At 37.1% G+C, this 20425-nt stretch overlaps 1 protein-coding gene across 1 annotated transcript; it reads right to left on the bottom strand.

The window, feature by feature from the left end:
- Nucleotides 1-12689: 12689 nt before the first annotated feature.
- Nucleotides 12690-17927, bottom strand: LOC122073327 (myb family transcription factor MOF1-like). The gene is made up of 6 exons (XM_042637896.1): nt 17174-17927; nt 16968-17044; nt 16825-16861; nt 16166-16322; nt 15803-16046; nt 12690-13054 (listed from the first exon to the last, which is right to left on the bottom strand). The coding sequence occupies exons 1-6, from the start codon at nt 17298-17300 to the stop codon at nt 12731-12733; spliced, it is 966 nt and encodes a 321-aa protein (XP_042493830.1). The 5' UTR covers nt 17301-17927; the 3' UTR covers nt 12690-12730.
- Nucleotides 17928-20425: the final 2498 nt, after the last annotated feature.

The raw sequence follows: 20425 nt of genomic DNA, 5'->3' as shown, positions 1-20425 counted from the left end.
TTTCAAATTAATATCTTGAGGAAATTACACTTCCCTCCCCTGTATGTTTCAGGTATTACACTTAGACCCTCTGCGAAGTTTGTAATTACAAGCGTACCCTGTGGTGTTAACACTGTAAGAAGCAGATGTTAAGTGACTTTTTTAACCCCTTCCCCTTTCTTTAAATTTCACTCCCTCCAACCTCAATAAGTTGGATTTTTTGGAGCCGTTGGAGGGAGAATCAGCCCAGCGATCACCTGAGACGATTGATTTTTTTCTAACTTCGATCACTTGAGCCAATTGAGGGAGAGAGGTGCTGATATTGTGAAGGTAAGACCATCGATTCCCCCTTTATTCTTTCACTATAGAAACAATGTGCAATATAGTAGGGGAGTTGGGGAATCAAACTCAACAAACCCCTCTTGCACAGATGATGATCCTTCTCCAGAAAAGTTCAGCAGAGAGAGGCAAGACACACATCAGTACAGATATGTTAGAAACCAAAATCTATAGTAGTAGGGGAGTTGGGGAATCAAACTCAACAAACCCCTCTTGCACAGACAATGATCCTTCTCCAAAAAAGTTCAACAGAGAGAGGCAAGACACACATCAGTACAAATATGTTAGAAACCCAAATCTGGTTCGCTGCTGTTGGGCTATCCTTGATCTTATTGGCAATCCTCAACTGATCATTTGCCTCTAACACCTCAAATTGCGGCTTGGTTTCCTCTCACCACCCACTCTTTTCCTCCTCCTTCCATTGTGATCAGTGAATGGTAGCGGTGATATTATGAATTTGATTGGAATGGATTAGTTTCCCTTATGTGGCTCTCTCCTCCCCACCCCCCAAAGGTTACTCTCTTATAGAATGGTGCATAGTGGAAAGATTTTTTTTTTTTTTTACAAGTGGATATTCTCTCAGCTTTCAGATGGATCACTACAAGTAATAAGTTTTTTTTTTTTTTTTTATTTAGTCATGAGTTCTGATTTTTTTATTTTCATGTTTAACTAAATTTTTTCATTGTATACTTACGTAGGGGTGCAACAGGGCCAGGTTGGGATGGGTTTCTTAAAACTCTATCCCAACCCTAAGTCCCCTTAGTTGGGCCCAAACCCACCTTGACTCTGGCTCAAGGCTGCAAAACTTCAACCCTCCCTTCAGGGTTTAGCCCAGCCCATACCCACCCTTATTGGCCCTGATTTTTTAGGGACGGGTCGGGATGACCCTGATTGACCTACCTTGGATTGCCACCAAGGGCCAGGTATGCCTTCACCCTAGCCTTACAAAATAGGAAATAACTAAAAAATAAAAAATATTAATAATAAAGAGGAGATTAAAAACACAATCACAAATTACTTGCCATGAAATAAAGAGCATCCTAAAGCAAATATTCAAATAATACAAAGAACTCCAACTATTATTTTAAACAAAGAGGAGATCGTCTTAAGAAAGCAAATAATCCAACAAATTCCAACTATTTGTCATGATAAACGAAGAGATCATTCTAATAAGGCAAACATTCTGAAGATCTCAAATTGCATGTCATGTTAAACAAAGAGGAGAACATTACCTATGATTTCTCAAACGATGCAGAGTGACGTCCATTAAGGGACGAAAGTGTGATACAATGTGCACTCATGTGGTAGGATATCGAAACCCTAACGTCCGAGAGTGATTAGTGAAACGATTATTAAATGCAGAACTTTTGCGGCAGAAGGAAAGTGAGAGAGATCGGTGAGAGGATATATTAGGGTCTTCTTAGGTGTCAATGTCAAGCAATATTTAAAATTAGATTAAAATCAGGGTTAACATCAGGGTCACAACCAGGGTCATAACTAGAGTCAACATAGGGCCAAAAACCAAGGCTAGGGCGGGCCAAATCAGGGCCAAAAGTTAGGGTAAAAAAATCAAGGTCGGGTTTAGGCGGGCCAAAGACGTCAACCCTTACCCACCATGACCCTGACTCAGGGTAAAAAATTTCAGGGTCGGGTGGTCCTCAGGGCCAAAATATTTGGGTTGGTCCCTATTCGGGATCAGGGCGGGTTCAAGCTGTCAAGGCCAAACTTGCACCCCTATGGTTACGTCACATTTATATTTGTGATAGGTAAATGTCTATCTTAAGCAATTGCAGCACACCCGGAGTTTTCAAGTACAACTCCATAAAATGTAGGTGCAATCGAAACGTTATGATTAGGATCTTAGAGACTGCTGACAACCCAAACATACTTTTTTATAGCTGTCCAGATTACAATGGATGCAACTATTTTGTATGGTGTGAACCTATAAATATATCGACTACCAATTTGTTACCCAATCCCACCATTGATTTACAAGAGTTGGAAGAGGATGTGAGGCGGTTGAGAGAGGAGGTGCATGCGTTTAGAGATGTGTTACATGGGTGGCAACAAGAGGTACAGAGTGTGAAGATAAGGGTGGATGAAACAACGAACTTTGCTAGATCAATGAAAATGTTTTGTAATTTTGTGTTAGTTTTCTTTGTAGACGTTTTTGTAGCCGTATTTATCAGCCAAAAAATCTAAAAGTTAGATGTAAGTAAGTTCTATATTAAACAATGAACTATGTTGTGTACTGAATTACGTTGTGTAATGGAAATCTTGACAACATTTTGGCATAATTTTGGCATGATTTTCATCACTTAACCTATTTAATCCAGAATTATGACCTGAAAATTGAGACAATACTAAACATTCCACACATTCATAAACATTCCACACATCCATAAACATTCCACCAAAAAGTTAAACTAGGTTCACACATCCAACCCAAAAGAGTAGTACAAGTATTGTCTTAAACATCAAATCCATCAACCAAGAAAAAGTTTGCATTAACATTACAAACATTCACTATTGACCATCTAATCTAATTAAATCTTGGCTGCATTCTATCTCTCTGTTGCATTCCACTCCCCCCAGTAGTTGTCTTCCCTCTGTTCCCTTGCTTTCCTTTTGGCTTCCTTAGCTTGCAGTTGTGCATTAACCTTGGATTGCATGCTCAACTCTGTAGTCATTGTAGAAGTTTGTGATCTGGTCATTCTTTGAGAATTGCTTTTATCAGGTTGACTTTCAAGCTGCTCATTTCTCTACATAAACATGAGTAACTATTAGTCAACTGCAGCAAATGGATAATATCACTAAAATTTCAGAATATTTAAAACATATGTCGTTGAAAACCTGGGATGATTTTTCCTTCTGTTTCATTAGAGGTCCTGTACATCTTCTCTTGTTATAGCCTTCCTAGTTGTATCTGCTACACTTGGCAGCTGCTGATCTTTTTTTCCGCTGGCCAGGTTGGACTTCATTAGTTTCCTTCTTCCTATTGGTATGTGGTTTTCTTGGAAGTCTTTTGATTGGTGGAGGTTGTACAATACCAATTCTGTGTTCTTCACTTATCTCTTGCAATCCAGGCAATGGATGGATAATACCCTCCTAAACTGTCAAGTATGTTTTTATGTTTTAGTACTCATGACAGTAACTCTCTAAGCTTTTTCTTTTACTATGCAGATTACTGCATGCTAATAGGGTAATCTAGTACCTTCTCATACTCTACAACCACAGGTTTGATTTTTCAAATCAACCACATACCTTCCTTCAGTATCAGTGACCTCAAACTCAGTATTCCAGCAACTTGGACCATACATCCTCTTGATTGTGTTTTGATGAAATCCAATATTGTCTTTATTCATAGGATGACCTTCCCATTATATGTGCAACCCAACTGATATCTCTTATGCATTACATCCATCAATTGCTTCCGTATCTCATCAACTATGAGTAGGATAGGCTTACCCCTCAAAGGTGCAATCCACTGATTGAAGCATTCAACCATGTTATTTGTGATATGGTCACTCTTGCACCCAAAGTCAAATGCATGCCTAGGCCACATGTCACTTTTAACTTTGTTCAACCAATCATATGCTTTGATGTTAATTGATTTTATCTCTGATATTACCTTTTCAAACAAGAATGCAGTGGAAGCCCTAGATGCTAACAAAAAATATCCTCTAAGCTACACACCTGGAAACTTGGCTCTAAAATTTTGGTACATATATCTACTGCAGCATCTATGGTGACAGCCTGGAAATATGCTATCGATAGCTTCATGTAGTCCCTACACATTAACAAATTAAAAATACTAAGTACACAAAAAAAGTAAGAGTGTCTTATAGTTATAAGTACAAATGCATATTGACTAAAAAGTAGCTCACCTTTTGTCTGTCCGACATAAATGTGATGGGAAATTTTTCCTCTGCGATGTGAAGAGAAAGTAGCTCACCTTTTGTCTGTCCGACATAAATGTGATGGGAAATTTTTCCTCTGCGATGTGAAGACAACTATATAATTGTATTAAAAAGAAAAACCAATTTTCCTTGCATTTAACATCCACAATACCATATGTCATAGGGAGCAACCCTTTGTTGCCATTAATAGAAACTGTAGCCAGCAGTACCCCTCCACACATCCCTTTCAGGTGGCAACCATCAAGACCTATGAATGGTCTACAACCTTTCACAAAACCATCAATGCATACCTTAAAAACAATGAACAATCTTTTGAAGACAGGAGGGTCTGACATGTTCAATCTTTGATGGAATTGCAACTTGAATAGGCTTCTAGGATTTCTTTGTAGCAGCAGTTCTCCATAATTAGGTAGCTTTGTGAAAGACTTATAATGGCTACTTGTAGACATCGAATTTTTTCACCCCCCGACAATGATGACAATATGAAGAATTACATGTTAGACATTTTAGACTTGGAGAATTTTCAAGCTTAAAGTAGAAAATGGCCATTTTTCCCCTACAAACTTTCAGAAGAAAATGTTTTCAAAAATTAGAATTTGATATTATGGATTATTTTCGTTTGTCCCCTCCAGTCGGACATTACACTTTGATATGAGAACTATGCAAATCGACGTCCGATTCTGTCTTTCATTATCTGATCCGGGTCCCTACTTTATGCATATTTTGTAAAGGTCCTCGGTCGATACCACAATCGTGTCTCACATCATTGGATAGTGCTCGAACTGAGCTTTCTAACGATATATTACACGTCGAATTATGGCTAACGGTTTGAAAGATATGACCCCCGAAATTTGACTCCAAAATTCGGTATCAGATTCCATTCCGAGCAACCAAGGAGTGCCATATGGCGCCCAAACCCCTTTGTCCAAAATCAAGCCTTTTTGGACAATTCTCTCTAGTTTTTTAGTCCTACATCGGAAATAAGAGAGAATTGTCTCAAATCCCAAGGCTATAAGTATAGCCCTTACTCTCTTCCAAAAAGAGAGGAGAAAAAAATTGAGAATTTGGGAGAGAGGATGGTCCCATCAAGGTTTTGGCTAACTTCTTCCCTTTAAAATCAAATATTCTCCAAGTCTAAAAGTTTAACACATTAATCCTTCCTTGAGCCGCGAGATCTAGTCCGGTTCGGATCGATTTGGGTTTGAAGCACAAGGGTTATCTCTCCTTGTTTCTTGATTAAAGCCAGGTTTAAGGTATTTTTCTTCTCCCAATTACAATTTAGAACTAGTTTATCTAATTTAATAGATTAGGTTTATTAGTTTCAATTCGATTTAATGTGATTTATTAGATATAAATTGGTTTATTCCGATTCAATTAGGTGTATTTAGGTTTAATTGGTTCATTTAGATTAATTAGGTTTAATTAGCTTTAATTTGATTTAGTATGGTTTATTAAACGTGAATTAGTTGATTTCGGTTCAATTGGGTTTATCTTGCTTTAATTGGGTTCAATATAGCTTGATTTGGGTCATTGGGTCCAATCCATTGTTTTTGCTAATTCGTTTTATTTTTCATTTTAATTTATTTTGCTTTCTTTTATTGTTATATCTTTATTCAATTAATCAGTTTTATTTGTGGCTTAATATACTCACTTAATAAGTAGGTTTGATTTGATCTATTTTTTATTTATTTTTGTTCTTTAGACATAAACCCTTAGATTAGGATATCAAGCCCTAATCTCTTCCCCCATCTATTCTTCCTTTCTTTCTTCTTTTCCCTGTAGCAGAAAATCAACCGCCTCCCTCCTCTTCTTCTCCTTCCCTTCTCCATGGTTGCCACCTCCCATTTCTTCTTCCAAACCTGCAACCCTTTCCTTCTTTTTCTCTTCTTCTTCCCTGCTGCTGCAACTACTAACCAGCACCCACCAAACCTCCTTTCTTCTTCTTCTTCTTCTTCTTCTTCTTCTTCTTCTTCTTCTTCTTCTTTTTCTCTTCTTCTTCCCTGCTGCTGCAACTAATAACCAGCAACCATTGAACCTCCTTTCTCATTCTTCTTCTTCTTCTTCTCATCTTCTTCCCTACTACTGCAACTACTAACCAGCAGCCACCGAACCTCCTTTCTTCTTCTTCTTCTTATTTTATTTTCTTGTTTTTTGTTATTTCTTTAATTTGTTGATTAGATATTCCATATTTGTAATGCCCACAACCTGTTATTTCATTTATGTTTTCTATGTGGAATCTTCCCCTCCTTTTGTTCTTTATTTTTCTTTTATCCATTTTGGTTTGATTTCAGGTCTGTAATGTATCCAGTCCTAGAACTTAGGGTTGGGATTCCCCTAATTTTAAAATTTACAATCAAATGATTTCATTTTATTTCCCTCTAAATAATGTATGGGACATAGTCTAGGGCATATGTTAGCGAGGGCGTGGCTGCCCCCCCCCTTAAACTGGCTCGTAGCATTAGGTGCGTATTGGGGATCTAGATTTTCTTACTATTTCATATCTTTTGTACTCCAACCCTCACTCGCATTAATATAGTACTAATCTATATTTATTAAAGTAACGTAGTTAACTTAATTAGTCATTTCAATTGTGGTTTGTTAATTTAGTTTTTTTTTAAATCACTGCGTTTGGTTTCTTCATTCAATTCAATTTATTAAACTTGTGTAATTACCAATCTTTTTCCCTCTAGTGGTTTGTTTATTTTAATCAATCAACTAATTATTTATTTAATGCAGGGTAATTAACTAGATTAATTAGTTAAAAGATTCTCTTCTCATTAGCTTAACTATGGTTTTGAAAAATGTTTAACTCATCTTAGATTAGCTTAATTAAAATTTGGGTTTAGTTTAATCCTTCTATACTAGATTAGGTAGATTAGTAAAAATGCATTCATTTAATGTATTTAATCCATTTCATTTTTTTATAAATTAATTAGGTCTCATTTAATTTATAAATATTTTTACCAATTAGATAAAGTAGGATTGCAATAATTTATTTCACAAATTACTAGGGATTGGGATTAATCATTTTAATTAATTCAATTTAAGATTTCATAAATTCATTAATCATCCATCTAGGTTAGGCTCAATTAATTGAGTTAGTTTAATTTAAGTTTTTTTTTTATTTGTTTTTTTTATTAGTGTAATCATTTCATTATTTGCATCATAACCTAGCTAGCATAATTTAGACACTTGGTTTAGGGTTTTCACATGTCATGCTCAGATACATAGTTTAGAGTTTTTAGTGACCTAGATTTAGGACTAGTTAGTAGGGTACAAACAAACTTTGGTCAAACAAAAGGAGACCGACCTTAGGGTTGGGCAGACTGGGTACCTAACACCTTCCCAATCTGTCACTTGACACTTGTCCAGAATTTTGGTGCAAACTAGGCTTATCCATCAGAGTCATTAGTCTCTCTCCCTTGATTGGGGGAGACATTTATGGGCCCTTGACCCTTTCTAGGTGGCGACTCCCTTTTACCCATAACGTGTATCTCTCCCCTTGGCATTTGATGACCAGGGGATACTATCTCATCTCATTAGGGTCGAACCCTAACGTGTGTATCCACGTTCCGCGTTATATCGTGACCCGACGGAGGTCCGTGATACCTACACTACCTTCATTGAATTCAACTATATGCTTCTTGGCTCTGTACATTGTCATATAAGGGATCTCAACCTGGAAATGTTCCTTGAAATATGCACGAATTGCATCCACATCCATTTCTGTTCTACCTTGAATTGAGAGGCAAATTGTCGAGCTATCCAAGTAGAAGTAATATCTTTGTTTCAATTTCTCCTCGCATAAGAATAGTCATTGTATAAAGACTTAACCATATAGGTTATTCCTTCATTTGCTGCAGGTGAAGTGTGGATCCTCCATATACACCCTTGTGTTACACACAATGCAGTCACTCTTGACTTCTCATTCTTGGTTCTCAACAATTCAAAACCTTCTTGAATAGCATAGTCTTTAAGAACAGCCATAAAATGATTCACATCATCAAACAACATCCATTTCTCTAGTTTTATCACATCCCTATGTGAAGCATTCCCATCCTTACAGAATGGTGCATTGTAGTCACCATCACTATAGTCAGATAAACATTCATTGTTATCTTGGTCTGCAAATCCTATACCATCCATTCTATCAACATGACCATCAACCCCATCACCGCACTTCTCTTCATCATTCGTCTCACTCTCATCTTCAGATAGAGAATTCCAATCAACATCACTTGCACTTGACTCATCGAGTATGACTTCATCGGTACTTTTACTAGCTGTCTTACTGTCATCATTCACATCATTCCCAACATCATCATTGGAAGCAATACTATATATGACTTTGCCAGTACTCTTACCAACTATCTTACTGCCATCATTCACATCATTCCCATCAATAATACTATTAGTTACATCAATACCAATTGAATCAGTCATGTTGCTCCTACGGTTATGTCCACCACTGGCTGAAGCCCTATAGGTACCACCATCCCTTCTTACTTGGTGCTTTATCCTATGGCCACCAGATGTTTGAATTTGCTGCATAACACCTCTAAAACCACATTGACTTTGCAGTACATCAGTTCCACTGTCATACTGATTCTACATCACATCATCACCAAAGCCACATTGACTTTGTTGGACACGCCTATCAATATTCTCCCCTTTGACTAGTCCACTAGGGAAACCATTCATTGTGTATAGGTTGCTTGAATTCTCATCCCAGTGAAGATTGTATACAATCAACATTCTGATGCAATCCAAACATGTCCAATACACTTGCATCCTCGTTCACTTCCATCTGGTGGTTGGAAGGAAGTATGCACTTCACTTTAAATGTGACGGTATATCCTATTGGTACATGTCTAATAACTGTGCTATAAATATCACATACCATGTCACGATAACAGTACTCATCCGGATCAACTGGGTAGGTGCAGACGTATTCAAGTCATAATGATAATATATGATAACTTTAATTTCCATTGAATGATGAATGATTCTGATGAAAAAAACACAAGATGTTAAATAAACACAAATTTTTCAAAACATTCAAGAATATCAATATATGAATCCCTAACTAGTTCAAAAAACAACCATGCATAAACCCATAACTAGTTCAAACAACAACCATGAACAAAAAATTCTAAGCTTCTCCCAATTTTAATCTAACTCATAAAAGGGAATTCCAAATAGCTGGCTGCCTGGTCAGACTACCATTCCATAACTGGTAAGAAAATAGTTATGCAAGACAACATGGGTTTCACCCAATTTTGAAAAAAAAAAAAAAATCAAAACCTATGAATGTTATAAAATTGGCAATGTAAATGCAAAATCCATTGAGAAAAGTACAAAATCCATATGTAAATGCAATCCATTGGTACTACCAAATCAAATACAAATACAAATATGTAAATGCATTCCTTGAAGGAGCAGTAATGCAAATGGCTCTATGAAAAACAAAAATCCTATTGCTTACAAACTAATTAAGAATAAACAAAGCAACCTTAAGGCTTGAAGAAATCCCAACTCACCTATCAAAATCAATGTGGTGGGAGACCCCAGACTTTTCAAACATGAGTCAAACTCTCCAAAACATGAATCTAGGTCTTAATGGTACTAATTAGATGAGGATACCAGATTAACAATGAAAAGACTTGAGACTTGCAGTTCTCCTAATTCACATGCACATAAAGGCCTTAATTTTCTGTGTTTTTTCTTTTCTTGAATGCTTTATCTTAATAAAGTTTTAACCCTTGAAGTTCTACAGTCAAAAGGGTTTAAGTTAGCTAGCCGAGATTTTTTATGCCTAGCAGCACTTATACCACCAACACCACCCCACTCCCCCCCCCCCCGGGGGGCAAAAGAAGAAGAAACTCTACATTAGGCAGTGATGACATATTTTTAAATTTGAATCAGGGAAATGTGAACCATGTTTCATGTCTTTCGACCACTAAACATATTTGTGTGTTTGTATGTGCAAACATGTCCCCATATCCATATTGACTCCCATGTTTGAGTCCATACAACCATTCCAAAGCTTAAGAGTTATGAATTTCTTGGCATTTTAGAAAACTATTTCCTTGAAAAATTCAAACTAAAGATTTCAAGGATTTAATTCATTAATTTGGTGAAAATTCTGCAATACCGAACTTATGCAACTGAGAGTCAATCTTTTCTGTTTGTACCCTGCAACTGATTCTTTAAAGCCTTTGTGTCCTATTACAGGGATTAATAATAGGATACCAAATTATATCATGAAGTCAATCAAAACAATCTAGAGAAATTGTGCAAGACTTAACCAGAGGAACCAAATAGAATTTTTAGAGAAACCTGAAAGGGATGACTTGGGTTGGGACTTTTGGGGGAGAGTTTCAAGCACACTAGAAAAACATAATTGGGGAAGCCGTAATAAGAGGAAACAGAAATTTGGGAAACTTACAAGTGGATTCGATCGATCTCAGATTTCAGAACCATAAATCGTACTCTCAATGCGATTTTTGAAAAACCAACTGAGAGTCGATCTTCAAGGTCGCATGCTCTTTGCGGTTTAATCTAACTTCAGAACCATAAATTGCACTCTATGATATCTCAAGGAAGAAGATGCAACTGAGAGTCGATCTTCAAGGTTGATCTTCAACAAGATGAGAAAGAATCGATCGTCAAAACCCTCTCTCTGATTGAAGATTTCAAAACGACTTAATCGCAAGTGTTAGAATAAACCCTAACTCTCCCATGGTTTCTCAAGGAAGAAGACGATACTAATGGTTGAGGGAAAAATCCCATCTCCATTGGACCAAAGGTGTTTTGGGGTTTAAAACAAATTTGTAACACACTTAACGGTTTCTCACTCACAGTCAAGGTACGGTTGATATATTCTACAACTTAGAAGGGAAGAATTTGTAATTTCAAACTTTGCAAGGGAGAGTTGTGTAATACTTGAAACATACATGGGAGGGGAGTGTAATTTCCTCTAATATTTTTTACCTTTTACAACCACCGGAGTCTAAGGACTTGAGTCTCATTTTTTTTTTTTTAAGCAAGATGATTTAAAAGAAAAGAAAAAGATAAAATACAAATAGAAACAATCCTAGAGAACCCCCTTTTGACATGCATAAAAGAGGGGAAGGAATCCCAATGACAAGCAGGACTGACCCTGCAATCCAGTAATAAAATGTAGAACATAAATAACATAGAAAAAAGTACATCTGAAAGTAGGTAACTCGGTCAGCATCCCCTTTATAAGTTCTTGAAGATCATCTGGGATATCTGGAGAGTACAAAATAATTTAACAGTAAATGTGACAAAGAAGCTAAGAAATCTGTTGCCTGATTTTGCTCTCTCCAAACATTTATGATCTCGTTACACCTAAACATGGAATAAAGATACAAAATTATGCTTTTAAAGACTTGCATACTCCAAGGGCCACATATCTTACCATTAAGAATATCAACTGCCAACATATAATCAGACCGGATAGTCACCTCCAGGAAGATTTCGTCAATACATATATAAATCCCTTTTAAGATTGCAAGCAATTCTATGGCAAGGATGGACAACTCCTCAACCAAACCTGCATAAGAAAGGATAGGGATGCCTCTTACAATACGAAGTTTTGTTATTTGGAAGCAATGTAGAGCAATCATGTGGGAGGAGGAACTGAACCATTTAGTCTCAAAATTTCATTCTCCTTTACAATGTTGCCGAGTGAAGGACTTTATTCTCAAAGTGTCATTCCTACTCCTTTATAATGTTGTATAATGAAATAAATATTTGTATTTTTATGTGAAGCCATTGAATTATAGACTGCTGCTTCCACTAACAAAAATAATAATTTCCATAACAGGAAATTCTAGTGATTTAAGTGTCTATAGTTAGAAATGCCTCCCATGAAACAAATGATGAAATTTTAAAACCAAACCCCCGCCCTCCTTCCCCCCCAAGAAAAAAACTTGTTCTTTTCATCAATTAATTACTCCAAAAAAAAAAAATCCTTAATTGGATAGTTCTTCCATCTCCAAGACTGCAACAGATCTGCTTTGTTAGTTTGACTGTGAATATCCCTTGAAAAATAATAATGTTGAATCATTGACTCTGGAATTTTATGGAATCAGCAAGAGCGATCCCCCACCGTTGATATGATTTTCATTACAAGTAGACCAGTACCTCAAGTTGATCCTATTGGGCCATCTCCATCATTAATTTTACATTGACAACCATAAGCATTTAGTTATTTTTAATTTCTCAATAAGCATAGATTTTTTTTTTTTTTTTAAATAAAAAGTGTCCAATATAGATGAATGGAACTTCATGTAACATAAGACATTCTCATCCCCAGGAGCTAGATCAAGGAACAAGGGATCTAAATTTAATATAACAATAGAACAGCAACTAATAACTGAAAAAAAAAAAAAAAAAAAAAAAAGAAGAGAAGAAAAAGGAAAAAAGAAAGAAAGAGAATAAACTATGATGGAAACAAATGAGATTTACAGTGTCCAACATTGAATGCCACAGGGGGAGATGGAGAGATCCAAATTAATGTGAGGCTCCCTTGAACACTCCTTAACATTCACCCTTGAGGAAGATGAGATTGCTTCACTAATTTCACTTGCAGAAGAAGCATTACTTGCTTGAGCAGTTGGACGCAATGAGAGTGACAGTGAAAGGGTACAATCACCAGCTTCTTCTTCTGTGGAATGATCTCTATCGCTAGATTGAGACATAAGGGACTGGAAACTGTTCTCTATATTCTCCATTTTTCGCTTCCTTGTGAATGCCATCATCTGTTGTTGATCATCTAGCCTGGTAGCCTACCAAGGAGAAACACACATGAAATAAGGTGATGAGCTCTTAAATTAGACATTTAAATGGTATTAACATGTATGGGATCATTAAGAATCCAAATAAGAATAGCCAGAGTCGGATAGAGAAAGCAAAGGATTAGTACAGGCTCTGAACCGGGTTTGGCTTTCTCAAACCGATCAATGTATTAGTTCAATTTGGGTCAGGTGCTCAGTTCTCAACCACACTGAAAGAAACCAACAAGGACCCAACATTTACAGAAACATACATTCAACCCAAACCTGCCAACTTTGTTCTGGTCCCTTCTGATCATGTTTAGCATCTTTTTTACAATCCAAACGACATATAAATTCGGTTCAGGAGGGAATCTACCCTCCAACCATCCAACTTAGTAGAGGTGTCAATTCGAGCCTAACTGGGAAGTCCTGAAAAACTGGTCGGCCGGTTTGTTAAACATGTTGGGCTCAAGCCTGGACTGAATACTATTCAGTCACTCCCAATGCGAAAGTGCAATCCAACAGTTGCCAGATCAATTAAGAGTACATCTCAGCCCGACATGTTTAAATTCCATTTAGAACTTTGTTTAGAGATAAATGGCTCAGTAGGAGTTTAAGGCCCATTTAGCCCGATCATGGGTGGCCTGATTAAAGCCCGAAAACCAAAGGATCGCTTATGAAAATGTCCATGGTTTCCATAAGCACAAGCCTGACTAACTAATGGGGCTATAATGAAGCAAAAGGAAAAAATTGTGAGGCCTAGTTAGGCCCAATCAAGCCTTATCAGTTAACCCCTACAACATAAAAAGAGCAACGTAATGCACGAGGCTCCCGTTAATGCAGAGTCAGGAAGGGACCCCTACAACAGAGTACATAGTATCATCTAAAGTATCCAATGTAATAATGACCATCCATATGGAGTATGGATCCTCTCCTCACATGGGATCTCACCATCCATGAGATATCAAATCACGAGTCAATGATGCATCAAATGCTCTAACTCATGATACAGAAACCCCTTGGGTGGAGGATCCCATGTGGGGAGGGTAACTCCTCTCCACATGTGAGAGTTGATCCGGGCTCATGAAGAAACCCCTATAAGTAACAGGCAAATAAGTTCTAGATGATACTAGAGATATTAGACAAAGTAGTGTTGAATAATCAAGGATACGAAATGAAAATATTGAATTGTAAGAACAATCAACAAGAGAACGTTGGAATGCAAGCTAGACAGAGACAGAGAAAGGAATCCCTTCAGGACCATCAACTGTACCAGACTAGCTCTCTCTAGAACCAAGAGATGGAGAGCTAAAAGAGATTTGAGGCAAGCATTTTGATCCAATGGGATAAGTGTAATGAGAGAAAAGACACAGCTACTACAATACAAATACACAGTTGGATATTTCTCTAAGTCTTAATACAAACAATGCTAGAAGCTAGACCCATTAGGGTTTCATCAAAAAAGCTAGACCCCATCAGGGAATGGTTATTTCCACGCAACTCCTATGTTCTATAAGTTCCAGGAAAAGATTCCATTCCAGTGGAAAGAAATTTTGCAACAGAAAATTGCCATGAAACTAGATAAAACAAAGGGGTGTAAGATAACCTTTCCCTACTTCTCGTACAGACATTACCTAATGTAAGAAGAATATAAATGAAAAACAAATAACAAAAGATGGCAGGAATATTCCAAATCTGAATCATTGAAACACATTTTGGGTTGGATGTTCCTCTACTTTTGTCATTACAGTGGACAGGTATATTGTTTTGGCAAAATGTTAGACCCAATGTGACTTTTTGTAATCCAAGGACAGATTCCAAATCTGAAGAGAGATTTTGATATTCAAATAGGTCCTCTATGATTTAAAAGAATAGGCAAGGGTTGGGCAGATGACTGCTTGCCGTAAGCTAGCGGCATGCACCAATGGGAGGGCAGGACAAGGCTGAAATGGGCATCATTTTAAAAGGGAAGGGGAGAGATGGAGACACATGGCTAGCCAGCCCTTTTCATTTAAAAAAACCTTGGTTTTATATATAGAAAAAATCTGAGCACACCGCCAGCATACCACAAGCTAGCGTTCATTTTGTTTATCTTTCTTTCCTCCTAAGAAAAGAAATGACTCCTGCCTATTCTGCATGATACCCTTGGGACACCACATTGGGACCTCCCTTTAGCTCACCGCATTCGGACCATGAGCCTCTCCCTCTCCCTATATGTGTATACACAATTACTTCATCCATTAGGGGTAGAAATGGAATTACACACCTTCCCTCAACCGTAGGTTGAGGCCATGGCCACGTGTATGTGGCTAGTATAAAACTTTTAGTCATATAAATTTTAAGAAACAATTTTCCTTCACCCACCATCAAGGGAGAATAAATGGTAAAAAATATTATCGACTTTGTACAATTAGGGCAGAACAATAATGACCATATATGATTGTTTTTTTCTCATTCCTCCCCCGTAGGCTAAGGAAAGAAGGAAAACTCTCTCCTAATTTTTTTTTTTTTTATTTAAAGGGAAGAAATAAAGCTCTCTCTTGGCAGGAGAAACTCTCATTGCTCATGCAAACTTCCATAAAGCCATCAACAAAACCAAGAAAACTCACTTCAAAACAAAAAGAAGATAGCCAAAAGATCATGAAAGTAGGGGAGAATAAAAAGACCAAAAAGGCAAAACACCACACAGACTCAGACTCAGACTCAGAGAGAGAGAGAGAGAGAGAGAGAGAGAGAGAGAGAGAGTAAGTGTGATCGTACCTTGATGCATTCAGATTCTTCGATTGCGTATCCGAAGGCATTGAGGTTGTAAAGGTGATGTGGCATAGCAAAGGCTGAGGAAGAAGCCTCGGCCTGTTCACATCTGAAACTCACCTTTATTCCTCCATTCTCATCCTTGTTTTGCAGATAATCATGAAAACAGTACGGGGAGGTGACCCTCTCACATATTCTTTGGCTGCATTGCATGTTATTGCTCATGGAACTCCTCATCTCTATTCGACCCCTAATCAGATTTCCAAGAGAAAAAAAAAATTGAAAAAAAAAGGTCAAAAATTTCCACTTTTTTCTTTTCTTTTCTGCTATCTTCTTCAAAGTTCAAACTTTAAAGCTAGCAAAGCTAACCTTTTTGGAGGAAGAGGGCTGTAGTTGAATTGAGAATCAGAATCCTTCTTAAGTTCAGAAGATGGGGGGAAACCAAAACCCACATCATTCTTCTCATCATCAACACACCCATGATGATCATCAAAAGAAAGTTCCCTTTGTCGGGTAGAATTCATGTCTGTTACACAAAAAGAACATGTAAAGAATGGAGTTAGGTCTATGATCAGGTGAAAAGGGCAAATGGGCCTAATTAACATTTGACAAACTTTAGTGTGAACCAGCTCATAAAAATTCAAAGAAAAATGGAAATGGGGTTGGTGAATTAATTTCAGAAGCAACCTTTGTAGAAGTAGTAAGAACTAAAAAGAATTGGGTACAGTTCAGTTCTAAATTTCTAATCCATTTGGGCTAATTATCAGCTTTATCAGAAAGATGAGAGTAAATGATGGGAGGAAAGCAAGTACGTAACTCTTTCCTTAAATGACTAACAAAGTTGTTTTTTTAATAACTCATCTCTGAACTTGGATAAGAACTAATAGTGGAAAATAAAATAGGAAAGTCCCTTGCTGAAAAACATGACAAGAAGAAGAGCTATCAGCTGTGGATGAGGAGGGTGAAAGAGAGGGGGGGGTGTTGGGGAATCTTGCCTTTCACTTCATAATATAAAAATCAAAACATACCTTGTCTGCTCAGGTCATTCTTCATGCTTCTATACATCTGATGAAAAGAATAAAAAAATCCCAAATCAATTCAAAAAACAAAAAGGACAAGTATCATTTCACCAGGGAAAAAAATCATAATTTGGAACAAACAAACACTGCACCTGGAGATGGCTTTTCACATGTGAAATTGTAAGCCCCCTAACATCCATCAGCTGAAGAACCAACTTTGGTGTTGCCTCTACAAAGAAGACAGCATATTTCAAAAACTCAGAGAGAGAGAGAGAGAGAGAGAGAGAGAGAGAGAGGGAGGAACCCAGAAGAACAAGAAAAGTGAAAGTAGAGAAGAAGGTAACTAATTGGTACTTACTGTCTTGCCCTCCAAGCCTTTCAATAGCATTAACAAAGCAGTGATGAAGATCAGGAGTCCATCTCAGACGAGGCACCTTAGACCTGATATACTGCCTTACTGCTCCATTCCTACCACAACTCCCCATTTTTCTTTTTCTCTTCAATGGTTACTTTCTTCAGCTACAACCCTTAAAACCCACAAAGCCTCAAGCTTGAACTTCAATACCCAAACAAACTCAGTTTCTTCAGAACCATTAGCAACTAATGACTCCAAGGATTTTTTCCTTCAAAATGAGAACTTTCTATCTTCCAACCTTTAATGAGCTATTACCATCTGGGTCCCTCAAAAAAACTCAAACCCACTTGATGCCCCCTCCAAAAAAACTCAAACCCAAGCTTTAAAACCACTTCAGGAGCCTCTCCTGATCTTTTTTCTATCTAGTTGAAACTGTCTTAGTTTAAAAGCAACACTTTTGCAGGGATGTAGGAAATATATGCAGAGAGGAGTGCCTATCCAGAGAGAGAGAGAGAGAGAAAAGGAAAGAACGAAGGTTAATGGGTCTGTAAATTCCTTAGGTCTGCTGATCTGCTACTGTTGTGCCCTGCAAAGAAAAAATTCTCATCACGAGCTTCTGATCCCTACGAAATCATTACAAATAAAGCTTTGACCCTTCTGTCTCTCATACACACAACGCCAACGTCGTCATGATCACAAAAGCCCATGAAATTAATTCCCATTTTCTTCCAAAAAAAAAAAATTTAGAGAGAGAGAGAGAGAGAGAGATACGGCCGTAGTAAATGGTAAGAACAAGATCTCTGAACCATGATTTTGTTTTAACTTTCCATTAACCTCAGACTGAAATAACCTACCAGCCTAACCAGACTGCCAAACGCCTCTCTATTCTCTTTCTCTCTCTAACCTCTTTTTGTGTTTGCGTATTTGAAACGGTCAAGAGTCAAGAAAAACTTAAATTAAGCCCATCCCATAGAAGTATAGAACTGATGTCATGAGATTTTCTTGTGAAAAAAGTCAACGATGGATAAAAAAATATTAAAAATGCCCTTGATATTTTGTGACCCTAAGATGGTACTAAGATTCTGGATTTTATTGGTAGATTTGTTGAATTATGAGGGGTATATTAGTAAATTAATGTTTTCGATCAATCAGAGAGATCGCTTTCCATCAATCACGTTTTTTAAACCCCTACAAGACGGTGCCGACTTTTTGTTAGAAAACAAACACTGAAAAGACTAACAAAGAGAAGAGAAGGGTCCTCTTCTTAACTTCTTTAAAAATTAATTAATTTAAATTAAATTAAGCCATTATTAATCAAACACCCTCTCTCTCTCTCTCTCTCTCTCTCTCTCTCTCTATAGATGTGTAGTAAGTAGTCTGGTCAAGGGTGTTGAAGTGTTGGATGTGAAATATCTGAAATATCCCTGACACGTCCTTAATGCTTTGCCTTTCTTCTGTTTATAAATCATCACCATGCAGACGTTCTGGATGTGAAGAATCAATGGTAGTATCTGTAATTAAGCTAGAAATAGAGGTCCTAATTAATGGCAAGAGTCAAAATAATTTAGAAAGACACGTGGTGCAGTAAAAAGGACTAGGGGGAAAATAGAAAGTTTAACTGATAGAAGTAGGGGAGTTGGGTTGAGAATATAAAACATACCAAAAATATTTTTCTACTCTCACCCAAATAAGGGGTAAAGATGTCTTTTAACGTAAAAGAGAGATAAAGATACACTTACGTGGGTGATGGTTTTAGACTTTTTTATTTTACATAATATATGTAGGAACAAAGTTTTTTGTCGGCAAACGACCTCTAAACCATAGACACGGGGGCACAATGACCCTATACCCCTCGTGGTCGGTACATACCCCTTTGTTTGGGTGCAGAGGTCATTCTCGGATAGAAAATCATTGTTCAATATGTTATTTTAGACACTGTACATTGAGGGGTTTAAAATTTTGGAGAGAGAAGATCATAAGTTTGAGGGTATACCGTGGGTATTTTTTGTTTTATTTTTATTTTTTTTAAATATTATTGGAGGGGGGCACTTTGTCTCAGAGACATATATTTTATTAATTTTACCTAGTGTCTTGCTTTATATTCACATTCTCTTAGCACACAGTAAGGCAGCTTGCGGTTTGCCATTGCTCACTTCAAGGCGTGCTCGAGGGTTGGTGTATTGCACTCACAGTTTTTTATTGTATTGATTCTTTCTTTTTTTTTTTTGGGCAAAGATTCTATTGATTCGAGATATCTAGAATCAATCTGGGAGTGGAATTATATTTTTGCATGTCCAATTCCTTGCTCCCATTGTTACCGAATTATTTTATGTAATAAAAAAAAAAAAAAACCCCCAAAGCCTATTTCTTGTCCAGTCAACTAATTGAAAGTTGTTTTGGTATGATTTCTAATTTCATGGGGTCATGTAGGGGTGTCAACCAGTCGATTCGGTTCGGTTTAGAACGAGCTTAATCGGGCTTGAAGACTTTCAAAAGTTGTATTGTGTCCGTCCATTTAACTGATTAGACTTAGTTATTGAGGGCATGGTACGCTTTATATTCGGTCGGTCAGCTTTGGGCTATAATGGAGCTTTAGTCGGACCTTAACCGAGCTACGGACATGTTTAATGTTAAACAGGCTTTAACCGATTTTTAAACGACCCTTTTTAAAATGTGCTCTTATATTCCATTCCACTCATGCAAGCCCAAAAGAATGACAATAAATCAATAAATGATACCAAATATAACCATTATTTAAAATGTGAACATGTCTTTACTTTTTAGATTTTACTCTTTAATTTGGGGGGTAAAATATGTATTCTACAATCATTAAAGGGTCAGGCCAGGCTTATGCACAATAGCCCAGTCTTGGTCGAGAGTTATTCAATCGATCTCGATCAGGCGCTCGATCGTCCAAGTAGTAGGACTGAGACAAACCGTTTGTAAACGGGTCGGGCTCAAGCCTGACAAGTTTAATAAATGGTCCGAGTCAGGCCGGTCTATAAATGGTCGCTCTCGATCGGTTTAGTAGGGTCAGGCCACAAATTGACACCCCTAGGGTCATGTATTGAAATTATGAAGTTTGGTGTGATTTTTTTCATCTTATGTATGAAAATTTTACATCAATTTCATCTAAAATAGTAAAATAACTGAGACACCTATTTCAATATTGAAATTGAAATCAATTTATAATCTATTCTACATTCTATTTTAATGATCATGTGTCAGTAACAGGGATACATGTATCATTTGACA

This window comes from Macadamia integrifolia, chromosome 3, assembly GCF_013358625.1.
Source record: "Macadamia integrifolia cultivar HAES 741 chromosome 3, SCU_Mint_v3, whole genome shotgun sequence".
NCBI classification, from domain to species: Eukaryota; Viridiplantae; Streptophyta; class Magnoliopsida; order Proteales; family Proteaceae; genus Macadamia; species Macadamia integrifolia.
This window is presented reverse-complemented; position numbering and strand designations above follow the sequence as displayed.